This window comes from Struthio camelus, chromosome 18 (genome assembly GCF_040807025.1).
Source record: "Struthio camelus isolate bStrCam1 chromosome 18, bStrCam1.hap1, whole genome shotgun sequence".
Taxonomy (NCBI): Eukaryota; Metazoa; Chordata; class Aves; order Struthioniformes; family Struthionidae; genus Struthio; species Struthio camelus.
Window position 1 is genome coordinate 882,097 of NC_090959.1, and position 21,264 is coordinate 903,360.

The following is a 21,264-nucleotide window of genomic DNA, read 5'->3' on the forward strand; positions in this document are numbered from 1 at the left end:
AGAAGTGCGAAGGAGCATTGTTGGTACCGGGGGGTTTCACAACTAGTTTCTAGACTTCCCCCGATGGTCTGTGTGAAGAGGGTCACAGACAGCCCCTGGGCACTGCCCTGCGCTTGAAGTGGCCATGGAGCTTGGGCCACTCCAGTGCACTAGTTAATTCAAGCAGTACAGCAAGTTAACCTACGTTACATGATATGAAAGGCAGCAAGAGCTGATGGATACAGCTGGTTTTGCTTAGTTTTAGCCTGGTAACCTCCTTCAGGTGCAGGAAAAGCTAGTGAATCAGCTGTGGTTAGTCATCCCCCAGCATAAATAACACGCAGCTCTTGGTGTGTGATGAGCAACCCTAAAGAAGGAAGAGTATGCTGTATGCAACAGCTTTTTGGTAGTATTCATGCTGAGGAAAAAGGCAAGTAATGTTTCTCACTGAGTCAGGTGAATTAAACATTCACATATATTTGCTGAAAAAAATTATATACATCTGCAGCAAGGCTCTGCCAAGTTTGAAAGATAAGCATCACCTAGTCACTAAATTAAAAAAATAAAAATCTGACTTTTAAATCCTTTTCTTTTTATCCATGTTCAAGAGCACAGACAGTTTATTTTGTTAGCACATTTGGTGAAGTATGTATGTTTGTGTGAGAATCCATGAAAACGGGTGAAAATTTGGCATTTGTTTTGGATATGATGGAAAATAATAAGAAGCCACTTATGCCTTACAGTCTAAATAATCCACAGAGTATATCAGATTGCAAAAGGGTCACAAAATAGCAGTCAAAGAGAAGCCTAAACACCCAGAGACTTAACATACATGTCTGACAAGTAAGAACAAGGTATAGAGCATGCTGGCTAATTAAATAAATTTCACTTTAAACCCTGTTCCTTATGAGTGTAACCCTGGAAAAACCATCCCATACAAGAAATGGACTCTGGACAGAGATTTCTATATCCATTCACAGTAAGGCTTGGAAGATATATGAAGTTTTATAGCATTTGTATTTTAAGGATTTAGGGCAAGTACATGTTCTTCTACTGAATAAAAAGAAAGTTAGTACTTAAAAGGTTCAAAAATATATCAATCATGTGATTTTTTTTTTTTTTACATAAATAAATTATATTGATTTTGGATTTAACAGCTGAAAAAACCCTTTCTGCTTCCACTGGAGGCAAAACTGAATAAAATGTTAGTTAAATAGAGATAGCAGCATTTCTAAGAAATCTGTCGACAGTGATACAGTATCTATGCTACAAGAATGTTATTAAATAGAACACATTTAATTACCGGGGGGGGTGCGTTATGATTGGTTACATACTTTAAAAAAAAAAAAAAATCCAATCCAGTAAACTGGGAATAAATTCCATGAAAATATAAACTCAAATGCTTTTTAGATCATGGGTAACAGACTTCTTTGAGATGCTAATTTTAACATGTACATAATTTATAATCCCAGATGTATAAAAGACAATGACAAAAAGCATCATAAATAAATAATGCAAACTGAAATAGTTATGTCAAAACATTTGGACCATCTGATAAATTAGCAAAACTGTAACAGAAAATAAGTAAAAAATACAGTAAATTGTGACAACCAAATGTGAAACTGATTACTAGCACACTTCCGACTCCCTCAACAGACTGCCGTTTCGCCGCTGCACCACGTGTGTTTACTTCAAGTCTCAAACCATGAGCTGCAAATAAGAACAAGCCCAAGTGAAAGAAAAATTAAACGACAAGCGAGGGGAAGAAGAAATAAGAGAGTTGCCTGTGGAGGTGTCTCAATACACAGAGTTTTGGGGTGGGGGGCACGGGGACCGTTTGCATTAAAGACCTGTCCATTTAAAACGCATACATCAAAACGATTTGCCAATGGGGGTGCTTGAAAATACTGCTCAACAGCAAATAGACCAGAGAGGAATGGAAAGAAGAAGCCAAGGTGATCTCTTCACAGTCTAACACTAGAAAAGAAGAATAAACTCAAGCTTTGAAAATCTCAACAGTCCTTCTTAAAGGACTCTCAAAATAGTAAAGCTGGCCTACAGCTTTTTTCCTTGTCTTCTGAAAAGACATTGCTTCCGGGGTAGGGATTGTAAAGTATAAAAACTCAAAAAGCCTCAGTGTTCATATAAGAGCATTAAAATCAGTGTGGCCTGTTCATGTCTGGAAAAAATAACTTTACAGCACTTCTAATGCCATAGATGAGAACTAACGCCATAGATGAGAACTGAATACTAGCAGAATGATGAAGAAACTGGTAGCTCTAGGTACAGTAATCCCAATAAAAGTCATGCAAGATGTGCAAAACATTTTCAGCTCAAGCTGAAAAGTTCTTGTAACTACCAAGGAAAGGGCAACTAAAACTCCACTTAACATAAAACCAAACTTTGGTTTTAAAAAATACAAAATAATGGCTACGTAATATTTTCACTCACTGTAGTTTGTCTCCAAAAGTTTGAGGTGGGGGTGGTAAAGAAATTATATCACTACCAGTTATGTCTTTTTGTTTCAAAGAAATGAATATATGCATTTTCAATCATTAATTATATACTTCTGTCTATACTACTATTCTAGTAACCATGATAAAATAGGGAAATACTTTAAATCAAAAATACACATTAGCACTTACTATAGCTGTGCTTTTTACCCCCAAGTACAGGCTTTTTCATTCAGTGTCACTGTAGAAAGAAATACCCTTGTCTGCATTTAGATCAAGAGGTAAAGACTTTTCTTTTGCCCTGTTTTTGCTTCTTTTTCTTCTCACATAAGTGAGCAGTTTTGGGGGTGACCAAGTACTGGATTTGCTATTGCTGGCTGGGATGAACAACCGGATAACAGAACGCAAATTCTGTGCCTCCCATACTAGCTAGACAACACTGTTTATCTAATAAAGTGGCAAGACCCTGCAACTATTAACATATAATATGTCACCATAGTTTTCTTACAGGGAATTAGGTAGATAATATTACTCATGGAAACACAGGTTTATGAAGGTGAAGTGGGGGCGGGAGGGTAAGTAACAAATAGTTATGGGATAAGAACCTTACAAGCCACAATCTGTTCAATGAAACAAAAGTTCTAATTGGTATCATTAACTTCTTTTAACTCCTCCTCTGCTGGTACATCCTGCTGTTTCTCTGTTGACAAAGGTGGTGTTTGCTCTGTACAGTTTTGACTGCTTGCAGCTTCCTTTTCAGACAGCAAGACAGTTTCTGGTTCCGGATTTGCTGATTCCCCTTTAGCTTTCTTTCTCTTACGCTTCTGGCTTTCTAGGTTTGCTGCCTCACAATGTCTGGTTTGCTGTATGCCTGGCAATGCCATGCCAATGCCAGGGGAAAGAAACATTGATGGATAGATCAGTCCAGGTGACATTCCTGGGATAAGAAACGGGTTAAAAGCTACAGGACTACTGGTAGTTATTGCAGATTCTGTCTGATTAGAAAACGAACTAGGACCAGGCTTGTCTTCAGAGAGAGTTTCTTTTTTCACATCCTGGCTACTCTGTTTATCCTCAGTAGCTTTTTCTGTATTTGATGTACCACTTTTAGTTGTGCTTGTTAATGAAGTTGGAGCAGTTGCAGTACAAGTAGTTGTCATTGGTGGGTTGAGAAGTCCTCCAACACCAAACATCTGTGGTACGGTAGCCATGCCTGGCAGCATCATAGGCAACATACTTAGGGTGCTTTTCACATCCTCACCAGCAGGCACTGCTGCAAATCCAGCAGGAAACCCAACCAGCCCCGTTAGAGGGATACCTTGCATGTTTCTCATGTTCTGAAGTCCTACTAGATCCATTCCAGCAATCAGTCCATTCATGAATAATGGTCCCATACCAGAAGAAGAATCTGCTATAACACCAGGGGCTTTAATGAGTTCACTTCTGGGCCTTCTCCCCCTCCGACGGGGCCCTGCATCTCGGAGCACAGGCTCAGTGAGGATACGATTGAATTTATTTTCTGGTAAGTATCCCTGAAAATGAAACACACACAAGAGAAAATGCCTAACAGTTATTACTGCATCAAGTGAAATCTGGCTTTTCTGTTCTTACGTCTGCATCCCAGATGGTGTCAGCACAAAAATATTTGCCTACATGATTCTCGATATGGAATTTGTGAGGTATACACAACCTTCCCCCACAAGATGCTGCCAAATGCAAAACGCCCACTGCGCCCCGGTATGATGCTGCAGTGTCAAAGCGCATACAGAAGAAATGCGGAAGCACTTTTTTACCCAGTGCAGACAGCAGCCTTTCAGCTTCTTCCTGAGCCCTCAGCATCAGCTGTTGCTGAAGACTGACATCTTACATAATATGAGAAACATTGCGTCAGAGACTCCGAATTCATTCCCATCCTAGCATCAATTTTGGCTTCAGTAACAGTGAAAAAACATGTATCTTGAAATGCTAAGGGCCAAATTTTCAATGCCCTGCAGAACAGCAAAACTGCATGAAATGACATGCAAACAGTGTGCATGCCATTTTGTGGAGGTCAAAGTAAGAGCTCCACTGATTTGCCACTAAGGTTTTTCTGAACACTCAAATACGGGACTAAAACCAAATGGACACAACTTAGTGAGACTGTCTTGTTAGAGAAAACAATGTGGGGAGATCCACAGTGCAGTTTAAAACTCCGTTTTTCAGTGTTCTCATCACAAACGTTTAAATGTTCCTTTTATGCCTTCCTTGAAGTTCAAAGACAGCCAGTCTTTTAACAGTTTCAAATAATAGGTTTGAATAACAGCCACTTCCAAATAACAGATCTGTATATGAAAAGTATTCCACATTGACACCCGGAGTGCAGAAAGTTGCATCAAATGATTCTGCAAGTTTGCACAGCACAACTACTGTCCAAAGAGCCAGAATTTTCTACTCTGTCTCCACTGGTACACGTGAAAAACTGCATGGGACTATGAATATGCCTAGGCTCTGCAGGTGCAAACTAGCCCATGCTCACGCTTCCCAAGCCCCCTTAACAGTGAGACATCTTTCTGCACGCACGTGTTAGAATGATCGATGCGCATTTGCAAAAAGCAAAGTACTGATGGGGCTCGAGGGTGCAAATGCTAACAGACATGCAGCTGCTGGACTAGTAAATGGGAGTGGATGAAGGTACCAGTGGCCAGGCACGCAGGTATTGCAATGAGCAAAGTGTGGGCCCACGCTGAGACTGCCCACGGAAAATGAGGATAATGAACACCAGCCAGCTTGCACTGGGTGCCGGCTGCCTAGACGGGGGGCTGATGCCAGCCTGGATGTAGAGCTCTGTTTCCTGAGGGAGAGGGACAGGCCAAGCCGAAGCCGATTTCCAGCACTAATTAAAAGCCAATTTGAGAGCAGTACAAACTTCTAAGCCAATTGTTTCCTCCTCCAGGCGTCACACAAAGTACCGCAGCCACAAAAAACAAGGAGCAGGAGAGAGGGGCCAAAAGGACAAGCCTGGAAATGGCAGTCCCAGAGTGCTGGAGGGAAAAGCTCTCCTCCGTGGATTCTTCCACTCACCAAGACAGGGACTCGCACAACAAACAGGGAAACCAAACGCAGCGGGGCAAGTCTGAAGTAAGCCTTGCTGTCTTCTGCCTCTTTTCCCAGCTATGTTTGAGTCTTCGGGTCTTGTGACCTACGTGTCTGTGAGCAGGCTCAGGGTTGTACCCACAGAGTTTGCAGGAGCCGATTAAAAGGCGAGGCCGAGGGTATTTTGAAAATTTGACCCATGGAAACACGTTTTGTCCACTCGTTGCCCTGGCTTCCATCCAGGGCCTGAGTTGGATTTACTGCCTTTAGTACTTTTCTGTTGCCCATCTATTTCTAAATAGCCCAAGACTTCCAGGTCCTACTGCTAAGGAAGGCTTTCTGGACATTCACCCTTAACTGCTGTATCCCATTCGCAGGACACTGAACACCTCTCCTTCCCCTGTCTGCTCTGCTGACTTGCAGCACGCTCCAAACCTTCCTATCTGCCGCTCGACCGCATCAAGTGCGGTCAGACCTGCTGATATTCCCTCCCACCTGCGCAGCTGAAGTCCTGCCTTCCAACTCAAGAACACTCACTGGAGAAAGTTTGTGGGGATGGGGAGAAGAAAGAAAAGATGACATGATACAGATTTCTCCAAAAGCTCTAACTTACTGAAAGCTTAACAATGTCAGCCCAGTCAGCTGCAACAGCATACTCCAAGTTTGCATCAAGCCACCTTGGCAATTCCTTCAATGCTGGTGCCATGGCTCCCCCTAACTATAAAACACAGCAGAAGGATGACCTCTATTGCAGAAAGAGTTATGCAAAATAACACAAGAAATATGATTACACATCTAGGCATACACATAGTTTAGGAGCAGCTGCCACCCTGCAGAAGGGGATTGCTGCTATGCACCTCAGCAAGCCAAGTCTTGCACACAGATCTCAGGCAGTGGCCAAAGAGACAGAGAGCCCATCCTGTTTCTGTTCAGTCAGAGAGGAAGGACAGTCCTGAGGCCAAGACGCTGACTTAAAACTCAGCTGGGAGCTGAGTCCAGGGTTTCTCTGCTAGTGGCTGTGGACCACTCTCCCCATGCTGTGAACAGGGTGACAGCACTTCCCCTAGCTTGTCAGTTTGGGCTGCAAGTTGCCTGGGGCAGAGACTCTTCCTTTGCTATTCATCTTTGCAGGACTCCATACACAACTGCTACTTCCAGTCATGCAGTACAGGGAGAAAAGGGAGTTTCTGTGGCCTGTCCCCTCTCCCATACCTGATTTCCCTGCAAACAAGTGGACCAAGTGATGGGGACAGGGCTTTTATAAAAGATATACTCAGAACTGGACGAACCTACCAAATTCCCACAGGTCTCCAAAAGCCATCATAGATGTAGCACGGGGAAACAGATGTGGCTGAACCAGTCTCTTTCTATTTAACTGTTTAGCTTTGTTTTTAGAGGTGATTACTTCTAACTTCACCTTCTAGCCTTGTGCAGTCCTAGGTGTATTTTAGAATGGAATTTGGGTGAAAAGTTTCCCTAAATGTCCCTGCTCGTTGTAAAAGGTTAATACCAATGCACTGGAGGATACACTGCAGAGAGGTCAATCCACGCTCACAATTAATGTTTTTAGCTGTTTAGGACAGATATTTCAGTAAGCAAGAGAAAGCATTTTAAACCCATCCGTGTCCTGCGTGTACTGCGCTCTGAAGAGTTATCAGTATACTGTTCCCATACCTTGTAAGGAGGAACAAAACAAAGACGTTTGCCACACATCGAAATATTACAGTTTGTGGAATATTGCAGTGAATTCAAAGGGAACAGTCAAATCTAGAACAGGAAACAACAGTCAGGGCTATGCTGATGACGCCTTTAAAGCCAAAGGCTGAACTGCTTTGCTGCTGTGAGACCTGCGTACATTGACAACTGCAAACATTCAGTCTTTCCTTACTTCACAAAGAAAGTCACTTATGTTGGTAGGTCTCTGTCTCTAGCACACGCGTTTCGTGGAATCGTGTAGATCGATGCATATGTCTTGAACATCCACGTGCTTCTCTGGATTAAAACCTCGCCCCAGGCCAGCTCAGGATCTGTTAAACGTTTCAAGACACCACGGACAGAACAGAGAATATGTCTTTGCTTACCCTCCGTCCGGTACCCTTATGTACCACAGGCACACGCTCCTCTCCTGTGAGTGAGTTAACGTCCAATTTGCTGGGGTCCTTGCAGCGTTGCCTCCTCTGTTTGGGCTTGTCTGAAAAATTCTGGAGTGCAAACAAGATAATGTTAATGAGACAGGATGGCTTAATGAGACTGGATGGCTAGAAGCCCTGCAGGAGAATGGCACAGATGATCTTCCAAGTGACAGAGGGGTCCCCTGCAGACCTGGGAAGGAGCAGTCAGAGCAGAGCACAAGCTGGCCTCTGTCCCAGAGCCAGTTTCCAAATGAGCACAATTGATTTCCACAGGTATAAACGTGGTTTTATGCTTAGACTGACTGCTCCACCTCTTTCTAGTGGCCCTCCAACCCTGAGACTGTAATCTGCTCCAAATTCATATACATGCATCTGTAAATGGGGGTGCTAACTATGATTTACGAAAGAGGGGAGAGATCTGCGTGTGCCACCAGTCTATCGTAACTACCTGTTTCTCTCCAGCTCATCCATGCTTTGTTTATCTTTTATTTCAGTTCTCCCCACTGCGTTCTGCTTATCAAATTACCTAATAGGCTAGACAAGATGAAAGCTCAGGAGCAAATCAACCTGGGAAACCAAGAGCTGGGTGTTTATGAGACTGCAGGAAGAACTGGCCAGACTCTGCACTCCACTCACTGTCGCTCTGCTTTCTGACACTGCCCAGGACCATGAGACTGGAGTCAGAGCAGCTTGCAACACAGTAGCTTCAGTTCAGTTTTTAAGGTAAGGAATAGTCCCCTCCAGCAGATCCATTGTTTTGGGGTAGGCCAGCTCTGCTCTGGAGGCACTGGATACGTGGCCTGGCTGAGCAGGGCTAAGCTTGCCAGGGGCTTGCAGGGCCTCTATCCTGCTATGGAGGACCTCATTTTATACAACAGCACCACCTCAGTGACCCTGACTGGAAGGAAGCAACATGCACAGGCTTTGAGCATCCCAGCTCACTTCTTCCTTCTTCTTTCCATCTCTGGCCCTTCAGGTACACACCGAACTAATTGTGCATATCTGGGCAGCTGGGATCTCCAGGGCTCGAGCTGGAGAACAGACCTATGGCTGCTTGGCATCTCCTTTGGGTAGGAGCACGCGGCTCAGCAAGTGTCTTTCACTGCTGTCCAGTGAACTGCGCTCACCTCACAAAAGTGTGACAGCCCTGATGAATGCCGCAAGCTACGGTGCAGTGAAAGACAATGCCTATTCCACTTCATGGAAACCCTGAACTCAAGAGCAACCGGAGAAAAACTAACATAAAGGACAACACACAAAGCACACACACACACGTGCACAAAACATACACGCATCCTGCTAAAGGCCACTCTTACTGTGCCAAAGCTGGGAACGTCGAGTGTGTAGTCGGATTGCTGACGGAGCCAGTCTAGGAGACTCTTATTCGGGACAGCCTTCTCTGCTTGGCTGACCGCAGCTGGGACTGGCTGTGGAGTTGAGGTAGCAGCAACCGGCCCATCTGGGAGGGGACTGTTCTGGGGAGGCTGAGTCTGGTCCTCCTGAACATCCTGGCATGGGGGGAGGAAGAGGGAGGGCTCATCAGCAGCATGGAGGGAAGCATTTGCACCCACATAAACAGCCCCAAAGCAGGTCATGTGCCTTGCATCACACAGGTTGCCTTCTTAATCCACATATTCCTCATGACTGTTCCTTAAATCACCACCCATCAATGCATTATGCTTCCATTCAGCCCCCTAATGCTGCTGGCATGGAGGGCAGAGCGCTGCGAGATGCTTCTGCACCTCACCTGGAAAACGCTCTAATTGCCAGGAAGAACAATTTGCTCAGGGAGAAAAGCCCAGGCCCCGGTCTCTGGAGAGAGAGGCCTCCTCTCCCATCTTCCTGAAGAAAGGGCTGTGCACCACTTTGCAGAGGGCGGTCCCCAGCCAACAACTCCTTCCTGGCCTGCTGGAAAACACCATACTGGACAAAGCCATCCCAAGGGGCTCTGCAGGACCTGCTTGACCCTGCCCTGGGAGATAGGAACTACTACATCCCCCAGATCCGTCCTAAAAATGGTCTAGAGGGACTGGCCTTGCTCCCAGTGAGCCTCTCTTCCTTGGGTGGATCCCAGAGTAGAAGGAGAGGGGATGCAACATGCATTTGGCCAGAGCTCACACGCAGTCAAGGAACTTTCTTCATGTTTTCTGACCTCAGACAACCCCCAGCTGGGATACCTGCTTTTGATAATGCTCAGCAGGACGCCAGCACTCCAGGCAGCGTGCTGCAAGCCAGAGGAAGAACATCCCTTCCTCCCTTGTGTAGTATCTGCTCCTGCCTGCTTCAGCATAAACCAAGCCATCCCGAATGCAGCCCTTTCTGCCCAGCACTGTGATGGGCAGCAGAGCTAAAACACTAGCAGGGGAGAGCAGGACCATGAGACAAACTCTGCTGACTCCACTGGGACCCTGTGAAAGTGGGGAGCCTCAACCTACCTGTAGCCTACTTGGAAGAGGCCTCTCCTTCAAGAAGATGAGGTCCATCCCTTCTACATTTTTTCTTCTGCCCCGTCTTCTCCTCATGGCAGCATCATCTCTTCGGAGGCTGCCATTGACAATCTGTCCAGTGACAGGATGGATCAACCCTGCCTGAAGGATGCCAGACAAGTCCATGCCCAGGGAGCCCTGGAGGGTGTTCACAGTCCCCAGCTTGGGCATGTTTGTGTTCAAGGGAAAAGGGGAGGAATTTCCTGGGGACCCATCAGAGGCTCTGGACAGGTCCACAGCTGAGTCACGCCAGCCATTCAGCACAATCGGTGGATGAGCATGGGTTGCTGCTAAATGCTCCAAGCTCCTCTGTTTGGAATCTCTCTCCAGCTCGAATTCATACGGCCTCCTGTGCTTCCGTTCATCCTTCACAAAGGCAGGGGCCAGGAAACCGTCCTGTGTGTATCAAAGCCACAGAGAGGTTTACAGCTGCCCACGCACTGCTGAGGGACCACAGCTCTTGAAACCAACACTTAGATGCAGTGGGCTTGTGTGGCTACCAGTCAGACTCCTCCATTTCTCTGCAGGAGCCCTGAAGGAAGGATGCCTTTTCCCATAGCACATCACATCTCACCATGTGTGGGAATAGGTGTAGTGGCACCCTCACACAAAGGTTGACCTCCCTATGGTGCCACAGCCCAGGGTGCTCTGTCAGCTGCTGGCGGACCAGCCGTTCCAGGCCAGCAGCTTCTGGCTCTGTGCAGTGCCCAGCAGTGAGAGAAGATGAGAGCTGCTTACTGGGCAGTTCCTACACCCTTCCATTTGGGACACTAAAAGAGTGTCCCCATGTCCTCCCACCATTCTTTGGCCATGCCAGGTGCTCCGGCACTAATTCCGGAAGCACATCTTCAACTGCAGGACCTGAAGAGAGCAATGGCTTCACTCCCAAGAGGGGAGCAGGGCTGGCAAGAGACAGAGAGCATGGGGAGTTCACCAGGAGCGCTCAGTGGAGGGGATCACACAGCCAAAGCTGTGTGATATACCACAAGCGGCACAAAGAGGCAATGAAAACCCAGGCCCTGATTAGGAAGCTACTGACCACTTCAGACCATGCTTCCCCATGGGGTCTGAAGCTGTGTCCCTGTTCGAGGGCCCCCCTCACCTTTTGTACCTGTGAGATTAACACTCCATTGTTAAAGTTGGGATCCGGAGCTTCTGACTCAGCAAAGCTGTTCCTACTGCCGGCACTGCTGGCAACTGCTGAGGTGGTCATCAGGCTTTGCGTCTCAAACTGCTGGCTAGAAGAAGGCCACTTGCCCTTCAGAATGGCATGGCAGATGTTGTCAATGCGGTTGATGATCACACGGTCCTGCAAACAGAAATGGACAGTCCAGCAGCCTGGTGCAGGCTGACACCACCACCAGGGAAGCTCAGAGTAGCTACAGCAGCGATGCTGAGATCTCACGTGCACAGTGGGGCACTCACCGGAGGGACTTAGGATCTCAGGCAGTACTAGATGCACAGCAAAACTTTGGCATAGTATCCTAACAGTGAACTTCGCCACGTGTAGGGGGCAACTCATTCCTGAGCGTGCCTTCTGCTCGTGTCACCCTTATGGGTCTTGCGCCAGGGGAGTCTATAGCCAGACTTCTGCCAAACAAACTTCCTACTCTTTCTCTAAATTCATGTCATGTGACACAGGGCACAGCAAGTTCAGGGAAATCAATGCAGGCAAGGCCATGCCTGGTTGCCAAGGAATGTTCCAAATTGCTGTGAGTGATTCCCCCAGCCACTGTGCTGCAATATAGACACAGGAGGAGTGTGACGTGTGAAAGTCACAGTATGTTTGTGGCACAAACATAAGTCAACCCTGGCAGCAGACTGCCTCTACTTGGCGGAATACTGCATAGTCCTGAAATGCAGTGGCTCTTATCCACATGGACAGCTTCAGCAACACAGCACTGCTGAGGGGTAGTACCACCAGGACCCCAAAAAAACTCTCTCAGCCACATGTCCCACCTACCACGCAGCTCCATGGGACTGTGACACCGAATCCCTGCCTGCACACAGGCAGGAAAAGGTCAGCAGCGGAAAAGTAGTCAGGGTTCCCCCCTCCATAAAGACAGCCCAGGATCTGTGAGCTCTGGAAGGCAGGGGAAGAGCTGGGAGCAAGTGACAGGAGAGGCTTCAGGACCATTCAGGCAGGAAACTGCTTTCTGGTCATCCAGGACTGCTGGGAAGGAAGGGGGAAGTCCTAAACCTAGCACAAACATGGCCTTTTTACCTTGCAAGGCCAAGGACAAATGAGGGACAAAGGCTATTCTGAGGGACCATAGCAAAGTCAGGCTAGGACTCAAATGACTTTACTTCATGTGTATCCTCCCGGGATTAAAGATGAACTCAACCCTTGTGACCTCAGTTCAGCAGGAAAATGCCCTTGGGCAGGTCAGTCTAGGGCACTAGCACTTCGGGAGAGCACCCTAGCATGCTAGCTAGAGCACCCTTTGGGAGCCACGTGCAGAGGATGAGGAAGCAGGGCTGGGGATGCCTGGCTGGTGAACACTTGCAGTATAAACAGCCTTCATTTTTAAGCTACCTTAGGCCACTCAGAGAAGGAGTAAAGTGTCTTCTCCTGCAGCAGCTGGGCTATGGTTGGTGCCCGAGCATCCTGAAGGTCATCGATCTCCCCAGGCAGGACAGATGTAGAACTCTTGCTCTCTTCCTCCAGATATTTCTCTGTACCATCTAAGAAAGCAATAGGGAACAGAAACTGTCATCTCCCTGCCTCCCTTAACCTCTTGGAGCGGGAGCAGCTTCTCCCATCTTCTCACCCCGATGCTCAGCAGGTCCCACAAGAGTCCTATTCCCCAATCAGCCACCAAGAAATGCAGCACTCCTGGGTCATGGCGGGGCTGCTCTGGAAGGGCCAGCTCAGCACGCCCCCCTGGGCTGAGGCTGGGGCCAGTTCACGGGGCTTGTACTGCGGTGGCCCCTGTCCCTTTATCAGTGACAAAGCCAGAACCCCAGGCAGGTGAGAAGGCAGGCACAAGCCTTACCAGCTGGAACTGCTCACTAATTAGTGCCTCATGCCAGGAAGGGAAGGGCATCCTGCATCCCATGGCAGGACCCAGGGCCAAAGGGCTGTGGGGGCTCAGGGTGATGACCTAGCAGGCCCTGCTGGGAAATGCAGCCACCAACCCTTTGCTCCTCCATCACTAGAGCCACATCAGCCAGAAGGGCCCCAATTCTGGCACAGGGGAGGCAAGGCTGATCATTGGCAATGTGGGCTAGAGTGAGTGGGGCTGCGGGTAGCCCTAAGGCTTTGGATCTATGGTGAGGGCAGCAGGTCGTTTCCATCCCAGTCAGAGGTGACAGCCAACAGCAGGGACTCTCAGGACTGTACCTTGACTCTGGCCACTGCCGGCTTTCTCCTCCTCATCTCTGTTCTCACATTGTTCTTGCTTCGCTCCCTGGGGCTCAGGGTGCAGGGCCTCTCTGCAGCCTGCCTGCCCCTCAGCCCCTTGGTCCCAGGCTTCCCCCCCAGCACGGGGGTGCTCTGCTTCCAGGGGCCCCAGTGGAGGTGCAGGCAGGCTGAAGGCCTGGCTCTGAGGCTGGCCTGGTGAGTGCTGCGAGGCGCTCTCCTCATCTGGATCATGGTCCTCCCTGCCCCCGGGACCAGGCTCCCCAGGCCCCTCAAGTATCCCTGGCCCCAGGGACTCTCTCTCGCCATTCGCATCTTCTGGGCAAGTGTCCTCCTCAGGTGTGGGGAGGCCAGAGCTCTGCTCCTCGCCTCTCAGTTCATTAGCCCCGGGATCACAAATGGCCCTGGTCCTTGGACCACTCAAGTCCTCCACGACATCTGCTGCTGTCTCAGAGTTATCATCCTCTTCCTCCTCCTCCTCATCTTCCTCGCTGTGGCTCTGACTCGGCCCTGATTTTGCTTCCATGCCTTTCTCCTGCAGCAAATTAATGAACCTCTGTTCTGGGGGAACCTTTATTTCATAGTTATGAAGACTGGGACTGTACAGCCCCACGCTGATGACACCTTCCATGCTACTGTGTTCAGGCAGCACTGCCCCACGGCTGGTGAGGTTTCCCTTCTGCTGCAAGGCTTCACAGAGCTCTGCTGGGACACTCCTTGAGGGGTCACTTTCTGGGGTAGAAGGTGAAGGCTCAGCTTCTTCATTCTGACCGTCTATTCGTTCACAGTCCACCTGCAAACTCTCTAAGAAGGAAGTCTCTCTCATGACCTCTGCATCACAGCTGGATGGATCCTCGTCCCCCTCTAGTTTGCTCTCAGAGAGTTTAGCAACACTGTTTCCAACATCTGTGCAACTTGGGCTGTCTCGGGCAAGGGAGCTTTGCTCACTGTTACAGGCCTTTTCGTCGTACATCATACACATCAACGAGTCTGGGAGAGAGCTCTCATCGTAGTTACTGGAAATGATGTCCCGGACTTTAGACATGAATGTTTCACAGCTTGCATCCGGTGGACTGCCCCCAGCTTGGGACATGGTGTTGTCTATGTTTTCTAGCTTGATCTGACTCTCAGCTTCATTCTCCAGGGATTCGCAAGGCCGGTCCACCTGGCTATACAGAGGGGAACTGTAGAGTTTGGAGTTAGTCTGGTAAAGGCAGCACAGGGTTTCTGGACCTGGGATCCCTGTTCTTTTATGCTGGGCATAGTTCCTGTATGCATCTAAAAAAGACAGCTGTGGGTCATTCATGATGAAGTAGTCGGTGCGATTCAGACCATGCTTAGCGGTGCCAATTAGCAAGTCCCGATCATGTTTGCCGCACTCCCACCACACCGGCAGATAGAGGCTTGGCCGGCACAGCTTGAGTCGCTCGTGGAGCTGTGGACACTTGAGCACCTGCTCGCGCACCTTCCGTAGAAGCTCGATACGGTACAGGGTTCTGGCAGCACGTTCCTCGGTGATGGGCTCCACGTAGATGTCAGGATCTGGGGAACCTACAGCAGAGAGAGAAAAGCCAAAGCCCCATTATACAAGAAGCAGAACGCAGGGTGATGGCCTAGCTGCTACACGGTGTGCCTGCAGGGTCAGCACCTGAAAAGACTCACAGGCATCAGAGAAATCTGCGGAGATGCAGCCGTCAGCCTGAGATCCATCCTGGCTGCCTAGGCGTGACAACGCAGGCTGGTCACTGATATGGGACAGCAAAACAAATTGAAAGGCCTGTGTTTGACCTAGGTCTCCACACTGCAGGACCAGTGAGAGTTATTTAGAGGCAGTGAAGAAATAAGTGAATTTTAACTCTCGCTCAGACTGCTTGTAAGGTGGGGGAGGCCTTGTAGGCTTAGCTTCCCAGGATCACCACTTTCCTTCCATTCATTTGCCAACAGTGGGCCACAGAGGAGGAAACTCTTTTGACTTTATCAGATGGACCAAGAACAGTGCTTGGCTGCAGAGGATTTCAGAGTCCTGCCTGAGCTCTGCTCTCCTAGTGACAGAAGTGCTGGAGCTGCACGGACCTGCCAGCCAAGCAGCTCCCTGAAATATGAGCCTCTGGCAGCCCTTCAGTAGGTTCTCAGGAACGGGAGTCCCTCAACTCATGCAGCTCTTTGATGAGGAACACCTAAGTCATCCGTATCTAAGGCATTAACATGGGTCTCTAAGGAACTGTGCCTGAGTCCAGACCACCTGGCATGTTTAAGATGAGATCCTTTCTGCTGCTGCTAAAAGCAAATCACTTTGTGTTGACATAGCTCCCAAGCAGCTTTTCATCTGCCATCACCTACATGGGGCCAGTGCACCGAGGTCTGCAGGGCACTCCTAGAAAACAGATGCCTGGTGTGTTGGCCAGGCTTCCCCAAGCCTCCTGCGGTGGGTTCAGATTCCCTTTTTCCAGCAGAGCTTCTCAGTTAGCTGGGCCACAGCACAGGTGCCACACGGACTCTGTCCAGCACCGGCAAAGAGGTGCTCATAAGGGAAGCCGTGATACGGACTGCGCAAACAGCCCCCTGCTCCAGTACGGAGGAGACGTGAACTCCTGCTTCTCTGCTTCTCCTCCTTCGCATCTAAAAGTTGTTGTTTTGGACAAAATTGGTTGTGATTTCATGAAAAGAACTACATGAGACCTGTCAGAGCAGGGACTGGACTCCACAGGGCAGCCCTACTTTCCCATTGCACCAGGGAGGCAAGATGCAGTGGTGACAGGACAGACAGATGTAGGTGGCCATGGCCTTGGGGCAGGTCTCTAGTTGCAGCATGCTTACTGTGAAGTGGAGATGTAAGGTTTTAGTGGTGAACCACAGCACAGAGCTTATTGTTATGTGTACCCGGCTGGCGTCTTACTGCCTCCTTCTCTCCTTGAAACAGCTCCCTTGCTCTTCTGCTCCATCAGAGCAGCTGGGCCATTTCTGGCCCATGGCTACATGGATCTGCCATTATCCCCGCCACAGGTCATGCCATTTCAACTCACCATCCTCCTTCCACAGTGGCAGACCGCAGACATTCTTGCACATGGCCACAAAGCTGTAGAAGTACTTTTCTAGGCTCTCATCTGTCTTCTTCTCCAATCGAGAGATGGCTCGGAACTGGGCCCAATCAAAGATCTTCTTCTCCTGGTCATAGATGACCCCAAAGGAGGAGACAGTGCGGTAGAAATCTGCCTGTTCCCTCCTGGTCCACCTGTGAGGCAGGGAGGGAGACACAAAAACCACCGCTGAGACACGTTCCGGTCAGCCTCGCACTTTCCCAGCATGGGCAAGCACCAGGCAGAGAGGCTTGGAGGGGGCTATCTAATTTCTGTCCACCAGTTATGGGGCAGCTGTCAGAAGGAGTGCACCAAGGAGGAGAGCACCACAACTGGAGATCCTCTGTCCTATGGTCCTATTACTCCTCCTATGAGGAGGAGTAAAGGTCATGGGCACACTGGCTCTTGGCTCACTGTGCTGTCTGAAGAACACAACGCACAGCCCATGGCTGTGCTGCCTGTGGGACACAGGCTCCAGGAGCATCTATAGAGGTACAGGGCTATTTCACCAGCTTGCTTTCTGCAAATCAAGTTGGGCTCATCACCTGCATGGAAAGGCTGATTTTCTGTACCAGGAATGAGAAAGGAGGGTCCTGTAGAGGGAGTTCACAACCAGCCTCTTCAGGAGGTGAGGTGGGAGCAGGATTCGTTGCCTTACGTGTCCTAGTAACAAATGCGAGGCCACTCCTGCAGACAGGAGCGAGCAGGATTCCTGAGCGATGGGGGCAGGTGCTCTCCCCACCAAAGGAAAACAGCCTTGGTGTTGCGGGTTTTCAATTGCGGCACTGTTAGAGCATCATTTTCACCTTGCCTCAGACCCTCTGAGCTTTCATGTCGTGAGAGAACGTGGGGATCACTTGATGGAATGACCCAGGCCAGAGATGGTGAAGAGTGTGCTGGGCAAATACAGCCTTGGGCAAACAGAGCATTGAAAAACAGGCCAGAGAAGACAGATCAGGATAAAAACTGTACGGGAAGAGCAGGAGCAGGTCACGACAACGGAAGATGAGTGCTGTGTGCTAAAGAAAGCATAAAGTCAAATTAGAACTCCTCTGAATTGCAGTTCCATGCCAACTGTTAGCAAGCAGCTGTGACACATCAAGGGAGACCAGACAGGCTGACAGCACCCACAGCTCTCCCAAACTGACCAAAATACACTTAGATCTACCATTTCCAGCCCGACTCCCCAAGGAGCCCTCTGCAGTGATATTTCATTCCAAAAAGGAGAGCAAATAACAAGGAGGAAGTGAATAAAAAGTCAGTGACCAGAAGGAGCCCAAAGGGGTGCTTGTTTAAAAGCCTAAAATTGAAGGCCTGGGGGAAACTGCCTAGTACACCCCTGTAAGAAGACAAAATAAAAGGGCCCACGGGGTTAAAGCACAGGAAATACCAGAACGCTGTGTTGTCCACAGCACAAGCACTTCCTCACCACTGTGAGGAGCACTGATCCCCCCCACCTCAGAGAGGAGACAGTACAAATGGAAGAGGTTCAGGGAAAGGGGAGAAGGAAGATCAGTGAGCTGGACCAGCTTCCACACAGGGAACTAGTAAACAGAGTGATCCCATTATGAGGGCCAGCAAAAGGCAGGTGGGAATGACTCGTCAGTGCTTCCCAGGGTACAAGAACTAGGAAGCAGCAAATTCAACGATGAAGAGAAGTGCCCAAAATGAGCACAAGGGGGGACTTCACACAACTTGTAGCTAAACCACCAAACTTCCTGCCACAGGGCAGCACAGATACCAAAGGCTACATGGGTTCATGTAACAGGGACAGATTCACAGGAGAAACAGTCATTGAGGACTATTAACCATGGAGAGCCCCTGCACTGCAGGAAGCCCCAGAGCTGCTGAGTGGGGACTGGCAGTGAGGAGGCAGTATCACCCCATTTCACACCTTCCCTGGTTTCTGCCAAGAGCCATGGGAGGCATCAGGCCATGTTCCTGCCGTTCTTCCATTTACTGGGATGCTGCAAACTGGGAGCACGCTGCAATCTGCTGCCATGATACGCCACCATCGGGCTCCCAAGGCCAACAGCAGGAGGCTAATGTGGCAGCATGAAATGCGCGTGGGTTGAAAATGCTACGTACGCAGGCTGCGACAGTACTCATCAATCACCCCTCATCCACGGTGTGTCCCAGGCTCTGGCACACCACACTGCCCAGCAGCACCCGCTGTGCGAGGGGCTGGAGGGCAATCCTTGGCCCAGCAGATGCTGGATTTGACCAAGAAGAGCTATCCCCCTGCTTTCTCCTTTCAAGCTGTCACCAGCTGCTACCCAGAAACTACATAAGGAGGCTGCTCTGCGGGCTGGGCTGGCCACACGGGCCACAAGCCTCTACCATGCCCAGGAGGGACCCACGGGCCTGTGCATCTCACATGGCTGTGAGATTTCCTGGATAAATTCAGGGGCCCAGAAATTTTGACAGGTCCACAGCAGCTTCACAAAGGACCCACTGCCTGGGTCTGCTCTGTTACCTTTTCTGCATTTCTTTGTTTGCTGAGTCCAGCTCAGAGGCTCTCCTGAACATCTCGTCCTGCAGCCAGTATCCATGGTTACCGGGCACCAGCATCTCGGCACGGGGAGGCAGCTCTTTGCGGTTGCAGCGCTGGTAGACGGTGACAAGCCTCCGCAGTCTGGCTGTGAGGGCAGATGAGACAGGCCAGCAGGATCTGTCTGAGTCGGAGCCATCCTGGGCTTCAAACATCAGCAAGGACATTAGTATTTAACTCACAGTGTAAATCCATAGGCTCCCGCATCCCGACGGCTAGCTCTGCCAGAGCGCCCTCCTGTCCTTCCCCTCCCATAGGGAGCACTAGGGAATAGAGTCTAGGAACAAGGGGCTGGGCTGACCACCCCTGGACTTCTGCATCCCAAAAGCTGCTGGCTCAGAGCCTCACCACGTCTGAACTTCCTTCGGAGAGAACCCAGAGGCAGAGATCGGGGTAGGAATGACAGCTCTGGGCCAGACCACACCTAGGACAGGAACGCAGCTCCCAGGACTCTCTGTGACCCCCCCCCTTCCTGCTCAGCAGAAGGGACCAGCCAGCCCACTGCAGTCAGCAGAGACCCTGCAGACTCAACTCATGCAGGCAACTCAACGGCCAGGGCAGGCTAATGGTTTACAGTCACCCATGGCTGGCTTTGGCTGGTACCAATTGGAAACACTCCTTTTTGGGACCCTGGCTGCCCCACCACAAGGCCCATCCCCGGGTCAAACACAACTTGGGCTCTCGGTTAGAGAGTGCGTCTGCACAGGAGGACCCCAGCCAGGGGCCTGCATGGGACTCAGACACTGAGCTCAGCTCAGTCTTGGGCTCGCTGTGGCTACTGACAGCCCATTCCTTCCCCACGCTCCCACCCTGAGAAGGCTCTCACCATAGCTGTGTCAGGTTACTGCACAGCACCAGCCAGCCCTCCTGCTACAGTCTGTGCGGCTGGAAGCCCAGAGGGCTGATTAGCCACTCTGCCCTTTGGAAGAGCCAGTCAGCCAGTAAAGAGCACAGGGTGACCACTGCTGCTCGCGTTAAGCTACCTCACCCACTAACACTGAACAGCACGTCCCCCCGAGTCTTCCCTGCCTGCGTCACCACTCTGGCTCCGGTGGGCCCCTGTGCCAGTCCCTGGACAACCAAGAGCCACGCTGCTGAAGGTACAGCCTCACCTGCCACTGGCTCATCCTGCTTCTCACTGGCTTCACCCACCCCAGCAGCCACGATGTCCTGCAGAAAGAAATCGTCAGAGAGGGCCTCTCCAGACCTGTGCAGAAACCCCCATTGTCCAGGCAGCCCTCCCCAGCGGGAGCTCTCAGCTGCATGGCCTGGCCCTGGCAGGGTGTGGGGTGATGGGACTGGTAGGGCCGTGTGTCCTGCGTGCTCTGGCTGCAGTTGCTGGCTCCCCTTGCATGTACCTGTCAGTGCATGAGATCAGAGCTGCATGGGCAGGACAGCTCCTGAGCACCTCAGCTCTGGCAGCTCTCCCACTGCAGCCTGGCCATGCTGCAGCCGCATTCCCTCCTGCCCCACGCTGGGGAGACAACGGCTCAGGTCAGCTATGTTGTTTTGAGCCCTGAGGTGAGGCCGCTGGCCACCACAGTGACATGGTGACATGGTGACGCAGTGACATGGTGACGCAGCAGCACTGCCCAGCAGTGCTAGTGCTGGCAATCACCTGTGTTGCTCAGTCGAACCCTGCACTCTCACATGTCGCCTCATTCGCTGGTCTTCCTCTCCCCCAGGGCCATTCCTCTCCAGACACCCATCGCTCCTTTGCCAGGGGCCTGCATGGCTCCTGAAGCTGAGTGTCAGACCCAGCACTCCTGGCAATTCACGGCTCTCACTCCGTGTCAGCTCTCCAGGAGGGAGATACAATCCAGATCAACAGGAAACACAGAGAGATAAAGGAAGAAGCAGTGCTCCAGTGAGCAAGGACAACACAGGGAGCGTGGGGCAGAGCCTACGCAAGGTAAGGCAAAGGCGACACGGAGCAGGGTCACAGGAGATGCTGGTTCTCCTGAGACCTGTAGCAGAGCTGAAAGAGCTACAGCTGCAGCACAGAACAGGAGAGCAGGCCTGGCAACAGCAGACATGCATGATCACCGTGAACCCCACTCACCTCCTGCTTCGGCAGCCCCTCCAGTTTTTCTCCACCGTTCTCCTCCTTTTCCATGCTCCCCCTGGGTAAGATAATGAATTAGTCCCTGGTA

At 50.2% G+C, this 21,264-nt stretch overlaps 1 protein-coding gene across 4 annotated transcripts in view; it reads right to left on the reverse strand.

Moving 5' to 3' along the window:
• Positions 1–561: 561 nt before the first annotated feature.
• CHD6 (chromodomain helicase DNA binding protein 6) overlaps positions 562–21,264 on the reverse strand; it is a 72,207-nt gene continuing 51,504 nt past the window's right edge. For 2 of the 4 annotated variants that reach the window (XM_068912015.1, XM_068912014.1), the window contains exons 27-38: positions 21,174–21,234; positions 20,224–20,281; positions 19,037–19,256; positions 16,507–16,715; positions 13,466–15,034; positions 12,659–12,807; positions 11,225–11,431; positions 10,072–10,518; positions 8,953–9,144; positions 7,586–7,705; positions 6,118–6,222; positions 562–3,964 (exon numbers count right to left, since the gene is read on the reverse strand). In XM_068912015.1, coding sequence (XP_068768116.1) covers positions 3,074–3,964; positions 6,118–6,222; positions 7,586–7,705; positions 8,953–9,144; positions 10,072–10,518; positions 11,225–11,431; positions 12,659–12,807; positions 13,466–15,034; positions 16,507–16,715; positions 19,037–19,256; positions 20,224–20,281; positions 21,174–21,234 — 4,228 coding nt within the window. In that variant the 3' untranslated portion in view covers positions 562–3,073. The remainder of the gene's footprint in view (positions 3,965–6,117; positions 6,223–7,585; positions 7,706–8,952; positions 9,145–10,071; positions 10,519–11,224; positions 11,432–12,658; positions 12,808–13,465; positions 15,035–16,506; positions 16,716–19,036; positions 19,257–20,223; positions 20,282–21,173; positions 21,235–21,264) is intronic. The other 2 variants (XM_068912017.1, XM_068912016.1) reach the window with 1 other exon arrangement.